General features: G+C 37.6%; 2 protein-coding genes across 9 annotated transcripts in view; both read right to left on the bottom strand.

Annotated features, from left to right (window-relative positions):
- The window catches only part of Hr4 (Hormone receptor 4), a 56,015-nt gene that overhangs the window by 13,684 nt on the left and 23,030 nt on the right, over positions 1 to 19,301 (bottom strand). The window contains exons 1-2 of one of the 8 annotated variants that reach the window (XM_064116467.1): positions 5,663 to 5,893; positions 4,855 to 5,389 (exon numbers count right to left, since the gene is read on the bottom strand). The exons of 4 other annotated variants lie outside the window; for them this stretch is intronic. Coding sequence is in view for 2 of the 4 variants with exons in the window: in XM_064116469.1 (XP_063972539.1) it covers positions 76 to 115 (40 nt within the window). In the remaining 2 variants the exon portion in view is untranslated. Of the gene's footprint in view, positions 1 to 75; positions 677 to 4,854; positions 5,894 to 19,301 lie in introns of those variants that run through there. 3 more of the 8 variants (XM_064116466.1, XM_064116469.1, XM_064116462.1) reach the window with 3 other exon arrangements.
- Positions 11,591 to 15,923, bottom strand: LOC135159921 (uncharacterized). Its single transcript, XM_064115984.1, has 6 exons — positions 15,780 to 15,923; positions 15,472 to 15,687; positions 14,592 to 14,765; positions 14,290 to 14,484; positions 13,604 to 14,046; positions 11,591 to 13,372 (listed from the first exon to the last, which is right to left on the bottom strand). Exons 3-6 carry the CDS (start codon positions 14,620 to 14,622, stop codon positions 13,022 to 13,024), a joined length of 1,020 nt encoding a protein of 339 aa, XP_063972054.1. The 5' UTR covers positions 14,623 to 14,765; positions 15,472 to 15,687; positions 15,780 to 15,923; the 3' UTR covers positions 11,591 to 13,021.

Below are 19,301 nucleotides of genomic sequence, written 5' to 3'. Positions count from 1 at the left end.
GCCCTAGTTATGAATCAATTTCATCTCAAGGAAATATTTAATGAAAAATAATAATTAAGTACAATTAAAAAATACCTAAATGCCTTCCTTGAAGCACACTCATGTTCGCGCACATAATAACCCCTCAATAGTACCCTCAACTTCACAATAACCAGTATATCCCTCCAAAATAAACTCAAAACACAAAAACAGTGGAAATAGTCAATTCAAATTGATATCTAGTTGATACGAGGCCGAACAAATTCTCGAGCCAACTTCCATTAAGCATCGAGGACAGAATCAACGTACAGTGATATCCTCACTCTTCCCACAAGGTCCATAACAAATTCACTGACACACATTCACAAAAAAAAATAATATCCAAATAAACTCGTAGGCTTTTTCGATTAAAAAATTCATGGCGTAACAGCCAAAAATCCTCCAACATTTTTCACAAAAAAAAAATGTCCATCAAAGAAACTTTCTCAGGACATTCTACCACCATTCAGAAATCGTTCAACACTTTTACACATTTTTATGAAGCATTTTCATTTTCAATCCATTTTTAATGTTTTTTTTTTATTTTCATTTTGTGTATGAGAAAATTGATTTATGAGCTGTTGTCTCAGGTTTTTGGGGGCCAGAGCCCGACTGACTAACCGAAAAACTTCAACGGGCGTTTTCGAACGCGGGCCAAACTGGGTGGGAGGTAGTGGTGGTAACAGTGACCTCGATTCGTAAAAAAAAACTGTACATTTTTACCGTGTATGAGCCCATTCGAATCGCGAGGGGGGAGGGGGCTTATGATGGAATAAAAATGAGTGAACGAGTGAGGGAGAAAGAAAGAGAGAGAGATAGAGGGAGAGAGTAAAGGAGTGAGGAACTTTCACTCTTCTCCTTTCGTTCTCCTCCCGTTATTTTTCTTTTTCATGAAATTTTTTTTCTTTCCAATTTTGGGAGGGGAATCTTCTCATTACAGTAGCGACCGTGTCCTTGTCTCTGGGCGAGGTTGGAAAGTTTCACTTTCATTTGTTCATCGATTTTTCGCATTTTCAAGGGGGAAATCTCGGAGGAGAGGAAGAATTGTTCCATTTCTATTAATTGGGATATGATTTTTCGTTGCGAAGTTGCTTTGGAGTGGTGTTGGAAAATTACGAGGTAGACGGCTCTATCAATGGGAATTTTCTACGAGGTTTCCGTGGTTATATAAAGAGTTAGGATCAACTTTCGAATTTTCAAAATCTAATGTAAATTTTGATTTTTAATCGGATGATTTTTTATTTATGTGTGGAAACATTGGCCTGTGGTAGTTTGAAAGGTCGATCTGGAGATGGAGAAGGGATGATCTCGGAGAAATTTCGTTAAATTTCAACCAAAATATGAATATTTCTTCCAAAAGGACAGAAATTGATTTTTTTCTTAAATTGTCCCAATTTCCGGAGGGCTTTATTCAGTCAAAGATCTGTGGCTGTTGATATCTTGGCAAATAACCATGTAAAATGGGTTCAAGACCAGTGTTTCGGATCAGAAATTTTCCGGGGTATCTGATGCGTCAATCTCAACTTTCATGTTCCCCAAACATCTGATAGTTTATTTTATTCTTTTCAAAGGGTATAAGAAAAATTGATTTTAAAAAATTGATAAGAGTCCTAGTGTCAGTGGTCAGCATCACGACAGCATTTATTCCATCGCGAGTGCAAGCCGGTTGGCCCTGGCATACTTACTAATGTCAATCACACCGAGCACTCGGCACTAGGCACCACGACAGCTACAATTTTTTTTGCAGCTTTGAACGCAGTTCCCCCCTAAGACTGCTGCACATACATTAGCACGAAATAGAAAAAAAAACAGTTTGAAAATGCTCGTTACATAGACTGCATTGACCGTGTAGTGCTGTGCAACAATCTCCATTGCGATACTAAAACTCTGCATTACTCATACTATTGTCCGAGTCCTCGACCTTCTGACCCTAACTAAGGCTTTTTAACACTGCTCCGGGTATTGTATGAGAGTCATCATCTATCCGATGATCTTTCCCGGCACGTTCTGACGCGACGGTGAAAGCCGACACTTCCGGGCCTAAACCAAAACACTAGACTTTCTATTTTTTTTTCTCATTTCATTGCTGTACCGTTACCAGAAAAAATGTAAAGGTCACGGCGATGAGATTTCGAGGCCGACCTTGTGGGGGAATTAAACTATTTGAATTTGATAGATCGAAATATTTCGAATGAAAAGGTTAATCTGATAGCCCCTTTTGACCCATTCATTTTATATCCAATTTTTAAATATTACATTTTGGCCAAGAAAAACATTGACCTGTTCATATGATCTATTTTGCCCCCCTGCCCCCAAGTGTCAACATTTCCGTAAAAAAAAATTGATGCTTAGTGAAAAAATTTTTTTTTCAAGTTTCACTCTAGTCATCCTAAAATTCGAGATTCATTTCTTCCAGGGGTTTCCAAAGTAATCAGAGAACCAACAAAATTACATTTTGGTCTATAATTTATCGGCAATCGGGGATATTAGTATGATGGAAGGAATTAATAGAGAGTTTTTTCTTGAATGAAAAAAAAAACACTTGGTAATCAACTCGAAAAACCTTGAAAAATACAATTTTCAATGTCTCGATTAAAATAAATCTCTTCCTGAATCGATAAATAAATCAATTTTCAGTGTTAATCGTTGAGATATTTCGAGGATTCTTCATAGCGATACAAATCACACGTCCTTGCTGATGCAGAAAATTGTACATTTGTCATGTTGACGCATGTGTCCGTGATCTTGTTGGAATTTCCGACAAGATCCTAAAGCCAATTATATGTGCAATATATTTGCTGTTTTTCAACTGTTTGTTCTTATTTTTGTACTGCATCCAGTCTGTGAATCACTTTTCCGCGTAGTACACGGTTGGTTTAATTATTTTTTCTTGGCACATGTCAATATATTTTCCATTATTTATTTTTCATTTCACCCCAAATTCATTAGACAATTCATTAGACTTTCGCGATGTGAAAAATTTAAAAAATAACATGAATTGTTCAACAGCAAAGTGCACATATTCCATAGACAAAGAAAAAAAAATTTCAGTCATTAAAATAATCCTTGAATGAGGTTCTGCAACCGATCTTTGACATTCTCGTGGTGTCAGGGACATACTATGAGATCACCAAATTGATCTTCGAAGTTCTTTCAACATTTTTCGTCAATGCCACATGTTGTAAGAAGGACAGAAGTAATTCATAAATTGATGATAATAAAAATCAAGGATAGAGGAAAAATTCTAGAGTCCATAGAGTTGGAGGAGGAAAAAAAATGAGGGCGAAAAATTCGCACAACGTTAGGCATGAACACGACCTATCCCAATGCACTGGCGTTTGACGCGTGCGCACTGTTGATTCTTGTGGCCTCCAAGTGTAGTACTATGTGTACGCGTCTCAGGCACGTCATCCGGTTCGTTATTACGACACTATTATTTACGTGCCTTATTCAAATGTCCTAGAGAATGACCCAGTGATGAAAAATTTGAAATTTCAGATAATTTTTTACGATTTTCGGAGGTCAAACTCCATATTTTTCTCTTCTTATCAATAGCGATTCCAAATTATTCACAATAGTATGAATTCCTCGGCGACCATGTCGGGTTTGACGATTAAAATTTATCTTATTAAAGAACTCAAATAACTTTTACTACAGAAACGTGGATTTGAAGCCAAATTGTGGACAATATATTTTTACGACAAGAGACTTATCTCTTAATTTGGAAATAGAATTTTTTTCAACTTTAAATTTTCCCCAACCCGATATACTCCGTTTCGTTTCTGGCGCCGCAAAAAGCTAAAGCTGTAATAACTAGACTTAAGTCCAAACCCACTGTCATACTGTCAATTGACTCACTTGATTCTCTCTATCTTAATATAGAGCATTAAAATGTTAAAATGTTTTATTGAATACGGGAAGAAATAGTTGAGGAAAATTGAGTCAATTGCAAGGTTTGAATGTTGAGGGTTTGAATATTTTTCATTTCTCGATCTCTCATATTTTCTGAAAGATGTTGAATATTTAGAAAAAACAACGAATATAAGGTGTGTTGGCACATGGTATCGAAAAAATTATGGGTTTGTTGACATAAAAATCATTAGATCTTCAGAAATTCCATCGACATTGACCTTGGTATCCCCTCCCTTCGGCCCTCAGACAAAAATAAGTATAAAAAATCACCTAAGAACTCTACAAAAATAACAAAACTATCCAAGAGACCCTGAACAGCACTTGAAATTGACGGAGTGAATTTATGGTGACATACGGAAGTCTCATAAAATCCCCGAAATGACCTAGACCTTTCCCCACACCCCGAAGAATGATTTCACGGTTAATAAATAAATAAAGCGTTGTAAGAAATAAATACAAAACCGAAGGTGAACAACTTAACTACACGGTGGCGTCGGAAGATGTTCGGTAAGCGGTGTTTCATCGCCATAATCAATAGTTTGAGGACCAAATATGGCTAAAACTTTTATGTAGAAAAATTAATTCACTTAAAAAATGATCTTAAGATCATTGGTTATCGAAATCAGAACCAGTGTATCAGGATCAATCGAGTGATACGACACCAGCGTCGATAAGCTGCGATTCTAACCTTACTGCGCTCGTTTAAAAGGGGGTTTGTGAGACCGGAAGCAGCATTTTATACCATATGATAAGCAGTATTTTAAATCGTGTGAATCACAAAATACTTCATAGAGTTAGTGGTGTAATATCCTATTGTTTTGTCCCTTTTCCTAAGTTGATCTGTGAAATTTTTTTTTCAATATTTGTTCGATGTATTTTAATGAATGGTAGTTACGAAAATATTAATAAACAAATAAAACTCACATTTTTTGCTGTTCAAGACATCGAAAATTGTAAAAAATCAACTCCTTCACATTAATCTCTGCAGTTAAATGTAATTAACGCACTCGAGGTTGAAGAGTATCTCAAAACACTCAACACGTTTAATAAAACAGAAATTAAATTATCAGAAATTATTGCACTCAAATATTATAAACAATTGCTCAATTTTTGGCGTCATCACTTAATCCATGAAAATCCCAATCCTGTGTTTTTTTCGACTTTTTAATACTGAGCAAATTCTCAGGGCAGTGATCATTCAAATTGTTGTAAACAAATCAATCAATGATTTATTGTTTATCCTCACGATATAATTAACATAATAATAATGAACACAGTAATGTCCTTGTGTCGAACAGGACGTTCACTCGACACTCGTTGCAGCTATTCTCAATTTTTCATATCCTTCCATTCATTTATTTATTTATATTGACAGTGGCAGTGAATAATTACACTGTGGCAGTATTATTTAAACAAATCGGTTATAATCTTGACACTCGATTTCCCCAATTTTTTGTGACTATCATGGCATTTTTAAAAAAAAGAATGTATACATATATTTCTTTTATTACCAACAGTTAAAAATCATTGAAATGTGGCGTGAATTTCATTTTAAAAACTTTACAATTTTTAAAATTATAAAATTTGTTGCTGATAACTTTTGCCGACTAACGAGAATGATAAAACGTGGACAATTCAAAAAAATGGTAATTATTTAAACAATTGATAATTATAAACTTGGCAGTGATGCGTCAGTGGGTGTAAGAGGTCCCACGTGTTCATACTCACTCACATTAACAACAATTTTAAAAATACAAGAGTACCGAATAAAAATTGCTACCACCCGCGATTAAAGAAAGGAGTTGAAATTGTAAAATTAGAAAAATTATAATGTCAGTTATTGCTTTAATTTTAAAAATCATTTGTTGTTATTTTTCGAGTCATTTGGGGGGTGAGTTGAGTACCGGGGTATGAGTCGGTACTGTACGTTATTCCGAGCGGACGTTTGCTTGGACAAAGTAGGGCGACGACTGGGACAGCGGCCACGGACAAACGTCGGTGCATACAGCGCAATTGAGGGGGGGGGGGACGCTGGGGTGGTTGGGGGGTGGGAGGGAGGTGGTGGAGGCGGTAAAAGCGCGCGGGCACCAACTGAGGATAGGCGGTGGTAACCAGACGTTCGAGTTTATGTGTTTTTTATTGTTGGTTCTAGTGGAAGTGGAAAGTGAACCCTTTTTTGGATAGTTGGGGTAGGCCGGCACTCGAACCCTGTCGACACCCTATGTAGGGGTGGAACGACCTTGCGGAGGTTCGGGGAGAGACTAGAGGCCCTGGAACACCTTGGACAGGTGGAAGGTTCGCGGTTTTGCCAAGAGATAAGGAGGCTTCTCGCAGCCGAGATTAGGGCATTTAGATAGGAGAAGGTTTCTGTACCTGAATAGTGATGGTTGGACAGGTAGTGAGAAACCTTGTAATAGTTTGGGGGCGGCTCGTCGTCTTAGGATTTTGACGAAAAAGAAGGGGCACGGTCTAGGGGAACAGATGACTATTATCGAACCCTCTGACTTGAGGCTTTGAGTAATAGATAGGAGCTGGGGAACCCAGGCGGAGGCTAGGATCAAATTATTTGGTTTGTCAAATAATAACAAAACAAAATACAGTGGGCAAGTGTTATGTTTATGCAGTGAACATGTTGTCCTGTCTGCTGGTGTCCCATGAGACCAAGATATCCAGAAAATAGACACCTTGGCCTGGTGCCCACGTGCCAGACGACTTTATCATTTTCGGGGGTTACATGGTGTATGCACAAGTACTAGACAACTTAAACCGCTGTTAAATCCAATACTCTGTTCATCAATTATTCTCATAAGCTCCACTAACGAAATTAACATGACCAATTAAGCGTAATTTGTATGAATTCGTTGCAGAAAACCAGAGCTTTTCAATGTCACCCATTTTTCTCATCAAATTCAAGATTTGCGAAGGTAAAACACGAATAAATATTTATCTCATCCATTAATGAAGTTATTAGCTAGTTCAAGAACTCATCATAATAATTTGATGAACGGATTATTCAATGAAAATTACTTTGAAAGAGTGAGAAAAAAAAGTTAAATAATGTTACCCATCACACGCTGATAAAAAAAAAGTTGAAACAACAATAAACTCGAGATTGAATGGAAGCATCAGCAGGCTGGAAAATTAATGCCGACACGCTTTCCCCCGTGTGTCTCTTCCGCGCTATCTTGTTGTGTCTCGACCCGAGGTGCAATAAAACCGATGGTTGCCTCGCGAATATGCATTTTGCAATGTCCAATCGTTTTAATTCCATTTATTATAAAAATGAAAAAGAAATTCACTCGATTCCTAATTCGGAATATTTTTAATTTAGTTCCAGTATAATTTACTGTTCAAACCATGATTGTTTATCTACTTTAGCCCGGGCTACTTGTAATAAAAACCATCGCCGAATTCTAATAATTTTTTTATTGAAAATGAGGATTTTCAAGGTTCGGATGTAATTGAGAAGAGAGAGACATTTATTATTGTTCACGAATAACTGAACAAATATGTTTAAAGCCGGGAATGCTTCCCTGTTCATATGCACATGCCCCCTCCCATCTTCGCCCTCTTAACCAAACAGATGATTACGTTTGAATCTTCACTCGCTGAAGAGAAAGTTGGCGACCTCGGGTGGATATTCCCATAATACGGTTCTCATCATCACGCGGTGTACTATTTCTACTTGCAATGAATTATTTGTTCATTCGAGGAGAGATATCCCGTTGTGAACTGTCTTGAAAATCTACGGCTCCACGTGATCCAGAAATTGTGATAACCCCCTAATACGATATTTTGACACAACCAAAGTAAATATTGATACTCCACAATTTCCTCAAACTTTAATATTTTCACATCGAAAAATTAAAAATTGAGTCTATCCTCATATTGTCAACATCTCTTCTTCTGTAGTCGATAAGAAAAGAAATTAGTTTTGTTTCTTCAAAAATCCAACGGAGAGTTCAATGCCCGCATGAGCGACGTCGCAATAATTCCACCATTTTTTCAATGCTTTTTTTTTGTTCAATGCCTGTTTCTCTCTCGTTCATTTTTTCAACAATGGTGAAAGTTACGGAAGCGAACGTGTAGCGCTCATGGCGCACACCAGTCGCAGCCGAAGACTGGAGGGGCAGAGGGAGGAGGAGGTGTGCACCGAAATCCTTTCGTTTTCACAGGAGTCTCGTCGTGCACTACACGAGAGCCAACTGTGCCCTTTCACTCTCGTGCAAATCTCGTTCAACTGCTCCGAGGGGGAGAGGGAGGTCGCAATATTCAGTGGGAGAGAGTCTCTTAAAATGTGCCGAGAAGGGGGTGGGTGATGATTGAAAGGTCAAGGGCTGAAAAAATGGTGTCGCCCACTCCAAAAAATCTTATAAGAATGGAATTAATTATGGCTTGTAGAAATTACGTATTGTATTGATAGGGGTGATCATTGTGATCGTCCCTTAATAATCAATCATTGACAACTGGAATTTTAAACCCAAAGTTGGCCTCTAAGAATGGCTTTCCACATTTCTAAATATAGAAAGTGCGTGTCGCATTACAAAGACTTGTCTTTTAAACCACTTCCTCCTCTGACGTTGACCTTTCTCCGTGACTTTCATTAATGCCACTGTCTAAGGTGGTCCCTTCGTCAGATGCGAGGGTATCAGGGTAATTGTAGGAGAGTTCAATGCTCCATTCGAAATCTCATGCAATCGGGTGGTAAATATTTTTTTTTGTCAGTGGACAGACGAAATAGGGTTGATAATATTTGTTCACAGTAATTTGGAATTTGGCTAAAGGGGTGGGGGCTACATTATACCAGACGGAGCAACAATAGGTTATTACCGGTCTAAGTAATGCATTATAGACGTTAAGTTTAGCTTGCGTCGACAGGGATTTTTTAGAGTAGGTAGTAGAGACCAACCATAACAGCGTTTGCTTTTTTTACTCGCGATCTTAACGCGTGTGGTATATAAGTGCCATGTCAAAGGTATTTTAACGTCATTAGACTTTTTATATTCACAGTGTACGGAGACAAAGGTATAATTCTGCGAATGAAAATTCTCTCAGATGAACAAATGCCTGAAATTTTTATTATAAATTTTTTCATAGTGCATTGTTCAAAGAATATTTCATTAGCAGATTTATATTTCTTCTTCAGTGTAGAGAACATTAAAAGAGATTTAAAAACTTTCTCCTTGGCATATCATAAATAAAATGAGTTTAGGACAAGTCTTTCGAATCGGAAGTCTCTCTGAAAGTTTTCCAAGCGTAACGAATAAACATCAAGTTGCAATAAATCTAAAAATCTCAAGAAGAAAAAAATATGATTGCACGCACCTGAAATTATGACTTGTAAGTAAACTAGAACGCGCGTAATCGATGCACGTAACTCAACTCCTCAATTCACTTCAAACGTAAATTTCCCTTTTCACTACAACTCGATGCACAGTCGGTGTAGTGTTCATGAAACAGTTACACATCCACTGACACCACATAAACCTCGAAATCCATCATAAACTGGTGACATATCCACTCGAGAAAATTTTCACTGATTTTTTCACGAAAAAAATTTTTGTTTACATTTTTTTTTCTCTAAAACCAAATGAGAAAATCAGTCGATGTGCGCGCATAGGGACGCGAGGGGTGGCGACGAGGGATATTCAGTGACTGACGTCATCCACATGAGAGACTCGGAGGGCGGTTGATATTCCCCGCGGGGAGGGGAACTAGGGGTGACGGAGTGGAAGAGAGGGGGGAGTGTTGGGGATGCTGCTGGAGGTGAATGACCGACCTAGACTCGGAATCAGGGGTGTGCAATGTATTATCAGACTTCCAACCAATAATCGATTACTTTACTTTAATTTTTCCCTCACAATTTTTCAATTTTCGTCACTTCTAAACATTTGACACATGATGTGTTGAATATAAAAAATTGAAAATTTGAGAATGGCTGCCTAGAGGCTTTTCCCGTTCGGAGCACATGGTTTTTCGCAGTCAACAACTGAAAATCTGTTTTCTACTGCCTTCAGGGCGATTGCGGGGCAAGATGGGTGGATCAGCAGGATTTTAGATGATTGGTGATTTTTATGTATGGTGACTAACACCTCCTCACCTTCCCCCCCAACCCATAAAGAGAGATAATAGCTGATTAGGCAATGGGAATATTCAATATTTCGATTGGGTAATAACAAAGGTTAGTGTACAACGGGAATAACTATTAACAAAGGGCTTTGTATTTGTTTTGAAAATGTCAAGAGTGGGGATGAATACTGGTGAGAACAGTACGGAGCCGTCACTAGTGCCTCGGAACCACGTGGCCCCGTATTGATCCAATGGTTTCTCTCTTTCTTGCGTTTATGGAGAGAATCTTGCGGCTGTCTCTCTTGCTTCAACCCCACGAGGGGGTAGGAAGCCTAGTGCCCCTGCGGTCGTTCACCCTTGACGCTAGCGTAAAACACGGCTTCACTAGTCTTCATCGTCCTTATAAAATGTTTATTCCATTTCTTTTTCAGTTTGAGAAATTTTTTTTTTATTTTTCCAACGAGATATTTATGGAAAATTTGTCCAATTCACAAGGCAATTCTTTTAGAATTCAAACAGAATTATCTCGGGAATGGTTGAATTAACAAGGTAATCTCCAAATACATTTTTCATCGAAAATTTTATGGGCTATAAAAAAGCTAAATGTCTGGAGACATTTTTCTTAAAACCCTCGGTTAACTACATAATTGTCTAATTAACAAAATTTCCTCAGTTTTCTCCAGTTCAACGAATTTACGTCCCATTAATTCCTGTATTATCTCGGTTATGACTGAGTGTATAAAAAAATTCGACTGAAAACTTTTTCTGGAAAGTTTAATACTCTCCTTAAAATCATTTATGATATTTTTATTAAAAATCCCACCACAATTGGCTACCTCCGAATTGAAAAAAAAAAATATTTTTCCTTATTTGCCGTAGAATTTTCTTACCTCAGTTGAATAATTTAGTAGGAACTTAGAATTTTATGGTCCTTCATGAATCTTCAGGTTCTGAAAAATATTCTTAATTCACTTGACGTATGATGGCACGTGTCCGATGAATTTCCCACGTGGTTAAGCATCAATCATATGGCAAAAGCCAAGGAGACCAGAACAACCGGAGGTCCACGTACATAAACCCAGTCGTATGGGTCTCGTACTTTATACAGTTTGAAGGGGGATGGCTATCGACCAAGGGCAAGGCCGAGGGCATGCGTAATACGCTACGTAGCCCATCCCCCAGGTAGGAAAAAACGAATGGGCCAACCTTGGTACAAGCACGGCCGCCGAGCTGCCGTAGCTCGGCACCCGGGCTCCAGCCAAACTCGCGCCGAACTTGGCTAGACCCTGGGATGATAACACGGGGCCAGGCCTGGGACCGAACTTTGGCCAGACTTCGGTCGCCGTACTTTGGCCGCACTCTGGGCTTACCATTCGGCCCGAAATTGGCCCAGGCCTGTTGCCGAACTTTGGCCGCACTCTGGGCTTACCATTCGGCCCGAAATTGGCCCAGACCTATTGCCGAACTTTGGCCGCATTCTGGGCTGACCATTCGGCCCGAAATTGGCCCAGATTTACGACCAGAGCTGTGGCCAGGCTCCAACCGTTGCCTGTATTGGGTTCAGAATCACCAATAAATATATGAACGGTATATCTGATAAGCAGACATGTATTTATTACCTTCAACATTATACAGAAAACAGTTTTATTATGTGACAAAACTTATATTTAAATTTATTAAATCTATTGACAAAAAAACTCAGCCAATCAAAAACTTTTTTCCTCCTATCGACATAGTACATGTTTTCATCCGATTTTGGTTGAACAGTTAAAGATATGCAGTGTTTGTATCTCCAATTTTCATGAAAGATAATCACAACTATGAGATTTTTCCGCGAACAGAATATGAAAACTCAAAAAAATGATTGCAGGTATAAATTGTAGAAAAATCTTTTGTGGATTATTTTCATCCGCTTTTAAAATAAATAATCTACGTAGATCATTTGAATCCGAAATTTAATACGACATACCATATTAAGTCTTAATAAACTCTCTCTTACAATCTAATAATATTAGCAGTCAGTCTTCAGAATTCGAAGATTGTATTAACAAAATATCCAACAAAATAACGCACCAATGTTATTTTTTAAATTAGTAGTTTAGAATTGATAAATTATCGTGCTTCAATTCAAGCATGAAAACAGTCATTATAATAGCAATATTATGGATAATTTATTCCGCTATGGATGATAAGAATTAATTCTTATATCCATAGACAATTGCTGATACGAATTATCCTGATAAGAATTATTTTTTCATCTCGGAAAGACGTCCTTTTTTTACAATAATGTCTTCTCCATCTGCAACTCCGGAACACAGAATGATATTTAGTTGCATTGATTGTGTGCTAGTTCTATATAATATTGCTTATTATATTCACTCTTTCAAACAAACTTAGAAATATAAAAAAGTCTTGGATAGGATTACATATAACTAATTAATTTCAACCCTTAAATTTGAAATCTTTGGGGAATATGGACGCAGTCCGATTGTGAAACTTCAACCTTATAAATATTATTTGACTTGAATCACCAAATACTGAAAACAGCTCTCAATGGCTGAAATTACTTTCATTAGAATTTTTCTTAAAAATTAAAAATCCACTTATTATTTTTCCCTTTAAACTTTTGGACATAATATTTAATCCCTGAACCAACAACGGATATTTATTCCCGTGATCTAACTTATGAGGAAATGACATAGAAAATACTTTATTATGCTAAGATACATCACATTTTCCAATTGTTATTTCCATCTTCTGGATTTCCGACCTCGCCAGGAGAAATATAATAAATATAATTAATACTTCAATGACAGCCGAATACTAAACAATATTCATATATTAATATATATTCTGCCCAATGAAACGCCTCGCGATAAAAATATATTGAGAATATAAACTTTTCCTATTAATCGTACCTTTTATCAAGAATATCACAACTAATACAATTACGAAAATGAACTAATGGAGTCATATTAACACAGTGATTTTACAATTCCATTTATCCCGGAAAAATGAAGTATTATCGATTGGTATCAAAGGAACAAACTGAATTATTCTCGTTATGATGACTTGACCCGCGTTGTCGTTCCTTACGCCCACCCTCTCGATCGCCAGAACGTGACAACCAAGTACTTACTTCTGACATTATCTTCTTCTCATCAGTGCTGGATCCTATTACCTCAATTATCACATCAATCAGTACTTTGCATACTGTAGTGTTATAAAAATTTTTCTTTTTCTTTCCGCCAGCTTCCTTTCCGTAACCAGAATAGTGCAGTGACACTGTCTTCCTCAGAACTGCAGATAGGATAGTGGAAACACATATTTTCATCTCTTTTTTATTGCTTATCAAAACTCTCATGAATAATCGCTAAAAATAAAAGAAGGGAAATTTTTTTGAATTTATGAACATGAGAAGACATCTTTGGGCTCATCGCCAGCGGGTTGGTTCTATAACCAAAGCGTTCCAGTGACGTAGACTTGAGTCCCGGTGATGAAAGATTTTTTCATCACCAGAAAACGAACCCAGTGCATGTGTCACCGCCCAATTTATTGATTTTACATAAAAAAGAAGAAAAACGATCAATTTCAGATATATTACCAGTGTTTCTACGAGATTTGGGTCCGTTGTCAATATCGCTTCGTATTCCTGGAACTTATCATCCATTTCAAATGGTAGTGGCGTAGACATCTGCTTCTGTATTTCAAGCAAGCTAGGACCAGAAGCTGGGGCTAGATTAGTGCCAATGATTGTGGTCTTGAGCTCATTCATAGACTGCTTTAAATCGTAAGCCATCCTGCGTCTTAAATTTTCGAGCTTTTCATCTAATTGCTGATCAAAGTAATCTCGAAGGGAGTTCAGGATTCGACGTTCATTATCAGCATAATGACTAGATGACAACTGGTTTTGTGGTCCCAGCATTTTTGGCATCTTAGCAGGGGGTACCATCATTGATCGTGAAGTTTTTGGAGTTCCTGGGCTCACAATCGAATTCAATCCGTCTTCAGCGCGTGTAGTAGACGATGCACGCCTTTTTCGGTTACCTTATGAAATTAAAGGAGGACCAAACGATATAAATTGATGGGTAGCAGCATCAGATGAAAAAAAAACTACCCAAGCCCCCACCAAAAATATATAATATAATCTAATTCTATATAAGTTCCGAATTTTGTAAAGAATGTTCAAAATATAAATTGGACCATTTTCAAATATTTATAAATATAAATTTTTTCATGCGGGAGGAACTTGGCCGATGATTGGTCATGGAATATCCGAGCCGATTTTACCTGAAGCGTTATGGACTAGTGGTGAAGGAGGTGTCAAATGAAGTTCTTTTCTTGTATTTCTCGCTGAGTCCATCGATTTTGTAGGTGACTGCAGAATTCCATCGGAGGAATCATTGCTCTCAGATTCATCAGTTTCGACGTCTTTAAGCAAAGTAATATTCTTCCTTGACCGCTGTTTAAATGATAAACATGCACCTGGAAATTATTGAAAATGATGATTTATCCCTGACCGGATCATTTAATTAACACGAACTTAGAATTACGTGCTACAGTCCCATATTACCTCAAAATTGATTTATTACCTGTTGGTACAGATCGCGATTTACTCGACATTTGCAAAAAGCCAGAATTATTTTGAGCCTTTGAGGCTCGAATCTCCTCAGGATTAGCTATAAGACAATCATGATTTTCGTCTTCAGAGTCAGATCCACTCTGGTAAATGCTTTGAAATCTTGTCTTTGGTTTTGCTTGTATACCTACGAAATTTTACAAGTTTGTAGTGAAGTAGTAACACAACGTAAGTTGTCTCCAGCCTTTGTTTTTTATAGCTATTTCAAAGTGGGGAAAGAATGCATGCATTTGAAAAAATATTTTTTTTGTAGAACCTATCGCTCCTACAAAAAAGGTTTCTATCAAAATTTTACCATTTTCCGTAGATGTTCACTTTGATTTACCTCTTCACAACAGAATTATAATGCTTTCCTACATAAGAGATGGTGGGGAAAAATGGAACGTTTCTCGTCCCCTCAACATTCCAATGCTTTTATGTATAAACAATCATATCAAGTGTAAATCATAAATTTTCCACTTTATCTTGTTCGCACGTAGTGATTTCTGTTAGCGACTCAATTTTTTGATGAGTAAAGAATTGCAATAAAAAAAAATAACCTAATATTTTTCGACCACAACATAATAAAAATTTTCTTATAAAATCATTCAATGCGATTCTCTCTTAAAACGATGTTTCGAGACAAATACACATGTAATGACTGCACAGATACATAATTAATATTTATTTTGTAAAAGATTTCAAAAATTCGGTCAATCTAATTCCCAATTTAGGGAACGATGGGTCTTTTGATGTTAAATACGAGAGTTGAATAAATTGGGGATGAATAATTGGGGTTAAGAGTGGTTATAATTGTTGATAATTGACTTTTACTTCATATTAACAGGACTTACCAGACTTTGGAGTTTGATTTCTAGGTGGAATCGGGATTTTAGTACTAAAGATGTTGTTTAGTTGAGACTTTGATGCAGTTAAGGGTTTTGCTGAAATTTTTGCTTTCGAGGAAGTTTCGGACCTCCCCCCCTTTCGATCATTTTCACCATCGGTTGTCTCACAGTTGAGAGTTACTTGGGCCTTTTTTAATCTTCTGCGACCCTGATCCAAATCAGCTGAACACAATCAACATATGATCCTTTAATATTGAAATGAACCCATCGAGCAATTCATCAAGTTATAAGTGGAGTCATTTCAATTTTTGTACCTGCTCCGGTGATGAAGCAAAATGGATAACTTTGCCAAGAGTCCTTGGGCGAGTGCAATTTTTCCAAGTAGTCGTCAAGTAGATGATATTCAGTTGTCGGTGGGAATTTACAGGTGTCTTCTTCTGCACTATTAAACCATTTTTCGGCACCAAATCAATGCATGGTAGCCCTTTTTCGTTTTTCTCGAGAAATTCGATGACTGCGAATGGTTCGCTGAGATTTTTTGGATCGCGAGATGGATGTGAGGTTTCCGACATTTTAGGTTATGAAAAAAAATCACGATTCGTACAATTGAACCTGGTGTTTTCGAGTAGTTTCATATAAACTGATAACTTTGCAGAATGATGCATATAGCTTATTATTTAACAGAAAAAATTGCGTTTCTATTTCCATGTGTTTTGAACGGTTTTTTGTCATCACCCCACTGATGCTTCTTTTTTAGCGCCACTATTCCTTCAAAACGATTATATCACAAATATCTGTCAAACACTTAACACACATTTAATTCACATTAAATTCTCACTTCTTGTAATTTACCGTCAACTTAGTTGGTGAAATCCGAATTTGAGACAAAAAGCCCGATAAACGGATGATACGAGCAATTATGAAAGGTTATGTACACGGACGCCAGATCTAACCGATTTATGTCCCACTTGCATGTAACGACTCCACTATTGAAATTTTCTAACGACCTCGATGATCGGATTTTCATGTCGATTGTTGATTTAAAACATAAAATTGTTTGTTTCTTCCACAATTTTAATCACGAGTTCAACTAAAACATATACCCTCATTCATATACCCTCTTACCAAAAAAAAACTGCATTTCACAATGCGAACAATTTTTACGTTATTTTCTAGTGGAGGAGGGATATGGCGTATTGTCGTCCAGTTACATTTAATAAAGCACATTTGTGTTTAATTTTGTGTGCCTTCTTACATGTCATTTCAGCTGCCCAGGACTTAATGTAGAATATTCCTACTCGACTGGAAAAGTCTGGATAACTAAACGCCTCTTCCCTACTACTTTCCTGGTGTCCGAAAATATATATACCAGTAAGATCATCACAAATTTTGGATTTTCCTGATTTAACGAGAATTTGTGAAATTACGAAAACTTTCTCAATATCTAGGAGTACCACGTTATTTGGATGACTTGTCGTCAAGGTTAGACCATTGATGTTGATCATATTTGATGTTAAATGAATTTCCCCATCAATTATCATCGTTGTAGGCTTTCTCGCGATAACCCAATCACTCAGTATGTGTTTCTGATTAATTACCATGGTTCCTCCAGACTCCATCTCAGTTAGTCTGTTGATAATTTGTGTGAGTGGTTTTATCGAAGAATGAACGAGTTTTTTAAATAAACCAATGTAACTCTCTCCCCAAAACGCTGAGAGCTCATTCAGAGGAATTTTAAAGTATTGGGCATCATTAGCAACGTGGATGATACTATGCCAACTGAGAACTTGAGCCCCTTCATCATTATAAACATCAGGTAACGTCTCGAAACAAATTTTTAGCAGAGATCCAGCATATTCACTCAAATCCTTAACGAATTCCTTACTGTTTAAAATTCTGCTAGCAAAGACAAATAATGAGAAATGACAACGTAAAGGTTTCGGTAAGAAATCTTGTAACACGACGATACCACAATAATTAAGGAAAAACTTGAATTGTGATGCTTTCCATCTTGAGATATTATTCACATCAAATTCTTTCCTTTGAAATTCAATAGGGATATCGGCTTTTAATGACCTCATAATACCATCAAGCCGACGAACATCAGCTAATTTGATCCTCTGGGCTGAACTTCTCGTTAGCCATTTATCCAGCAGCCATTTCATATTACCAGAATAGAATAAATGCATTAAATCTAATGGCACTTGTTTTGTCAGATCGAATCTATCCAAAGAGAGCAGCGGGGACACAGAACCTTCATAATGATGTTCTGGTTGAACTCGCGTCTCGTAGGATACTTTAGTGCGTAAATTTGCATTGGTCACTGGATATATGCGTTTTCCTCGTCTTCCACAACCTACTGTAATGCCCTTGGTGAAACACCTTCCACAGGCATAGAAGGCTCCAGGAGCTTTGTGGCAGCAAATGAATGCTCGAGCTGGCGAATCAGCCACTATTGCTACAATTTTCACCTCAAAAACCTTGTCATCAATGCGCAAACCATTTTCTTGGAGTTCATTGGCCTCTTCAACAAAATCAGTCATGAATTCTGTGGCTGATAATGGTTTCCCATCCCCACAATAAATCGCGGCAGCAAAGGGTTTGGTAGTGTAATTTGGATGCTGTATTTTTATTGAAATTGGCCAAATTTCCTTCTTAGCATTCCGGTATACCTGCATACCGTCAATATGAACCAGAAGAGAAATGTCGTTTTCTCGATAAATTTGAGTTGAAATTATTTTTCTGAGTCCCGAGGCGATTCCCAAATAAATGAATTCACCTGGAATCTCATGAACTCCTCTCATGGTTGTTAGGTGTCTGCAATGGGGAGTTTGCAAAAGCTGCCGTGTAGTCTTGGGTATTGATGTGTAACCTTCACTTCTTAAAATGGCTAACAATTCATCGATTGCTTCTGCTGTTGTAGCTCTTCTGAATTTCACTGCCCATTGATTAATTTTTTGCTCCATTCCCCGCGGTTCCAATTTGTCCAGAGTTTGTGTATTCTTGTCTCCAATGCTGTCAGTGAATACTTTGTTGAAATCATTGTCAATGTCATCTGAATCACCATCACAACCTGAGCCCCCAAGAATTGGTTCATCCCTGTCTCCAACGCTGCTATTGGATTCACTGATGCAATCATTAAGATGCTTATACGAGCCACAATCACCATCACCACCCGACCAACTATCACCACAAGCACTAGCATTATCATCGAGATGTCGAACATCGACATCTCCACTAATTTGATCCACAATAGATCCACTACGGATAGTTATTTCATTGGCTGTTGGCAAACTAACCTCTTCCTCATCGGCATTATTGCGTTCACTGTAATCCGGAGTTTTTTCTTTAGCGCCTTCTACGTTTACAGATTCTTTTTTCTTCAGTTGATGAAAATGTCTGTATTTTTTAACCCGTGAATATGAACTCTGAGACATATTACAATAGTAAAAGAGTAATATTAAAATAATAAATTGCCGCACACGACACTCATGTCTACTGCCACAATCAGACTACTCAACACGCCATCTTACGGGCTGTTGTCATAGAATGTGTGGTATACGGTGATATCCACGCATATTTTCCCCTGAAATAGTATGTTCAGAAGAAATAATGGTACCTTCGGAAGAAGGAGAATCAAAGGACGAAAAATTTAGTGAAGGAACATTCCCCATGAGAATTCAATTTTTGGAATGCTGTTCCATATGGGACCCAAGCCTGGCAAACCATGCCCCTTGTCTGCCTGGCCATGTCTCGGGGCAAGCTTGGTGACCCAAGCCTGGCAAGCCATGCTCTTTACCAGTCTGGCCATACCTCGGGTCAAGCGTGGTTGCCCA

This window comes from Diachasmimorpha longicaudata, chromosome 3 (genome assembly GCF_034640455.1).
Source record: "Diachasmimorpha longicaudata isolate KC_UGA_2023 chromosome 3, iyDiaLong2, whole genome shotgun sequence".
In the NCBI taxonomy this organism is placed as follows: Eukaryota; Metazoa; Arthropoda; class Insecta; order Hymenoptera; family Braconidae; genus Diachasmimorpha; species Diachasmimorpha longicaudata.
The sequence above is the reverse complement of the archived record's forward strand: the minus strand, read 5'-3'. Positions and strand labels throughout refer to the sequence as shown.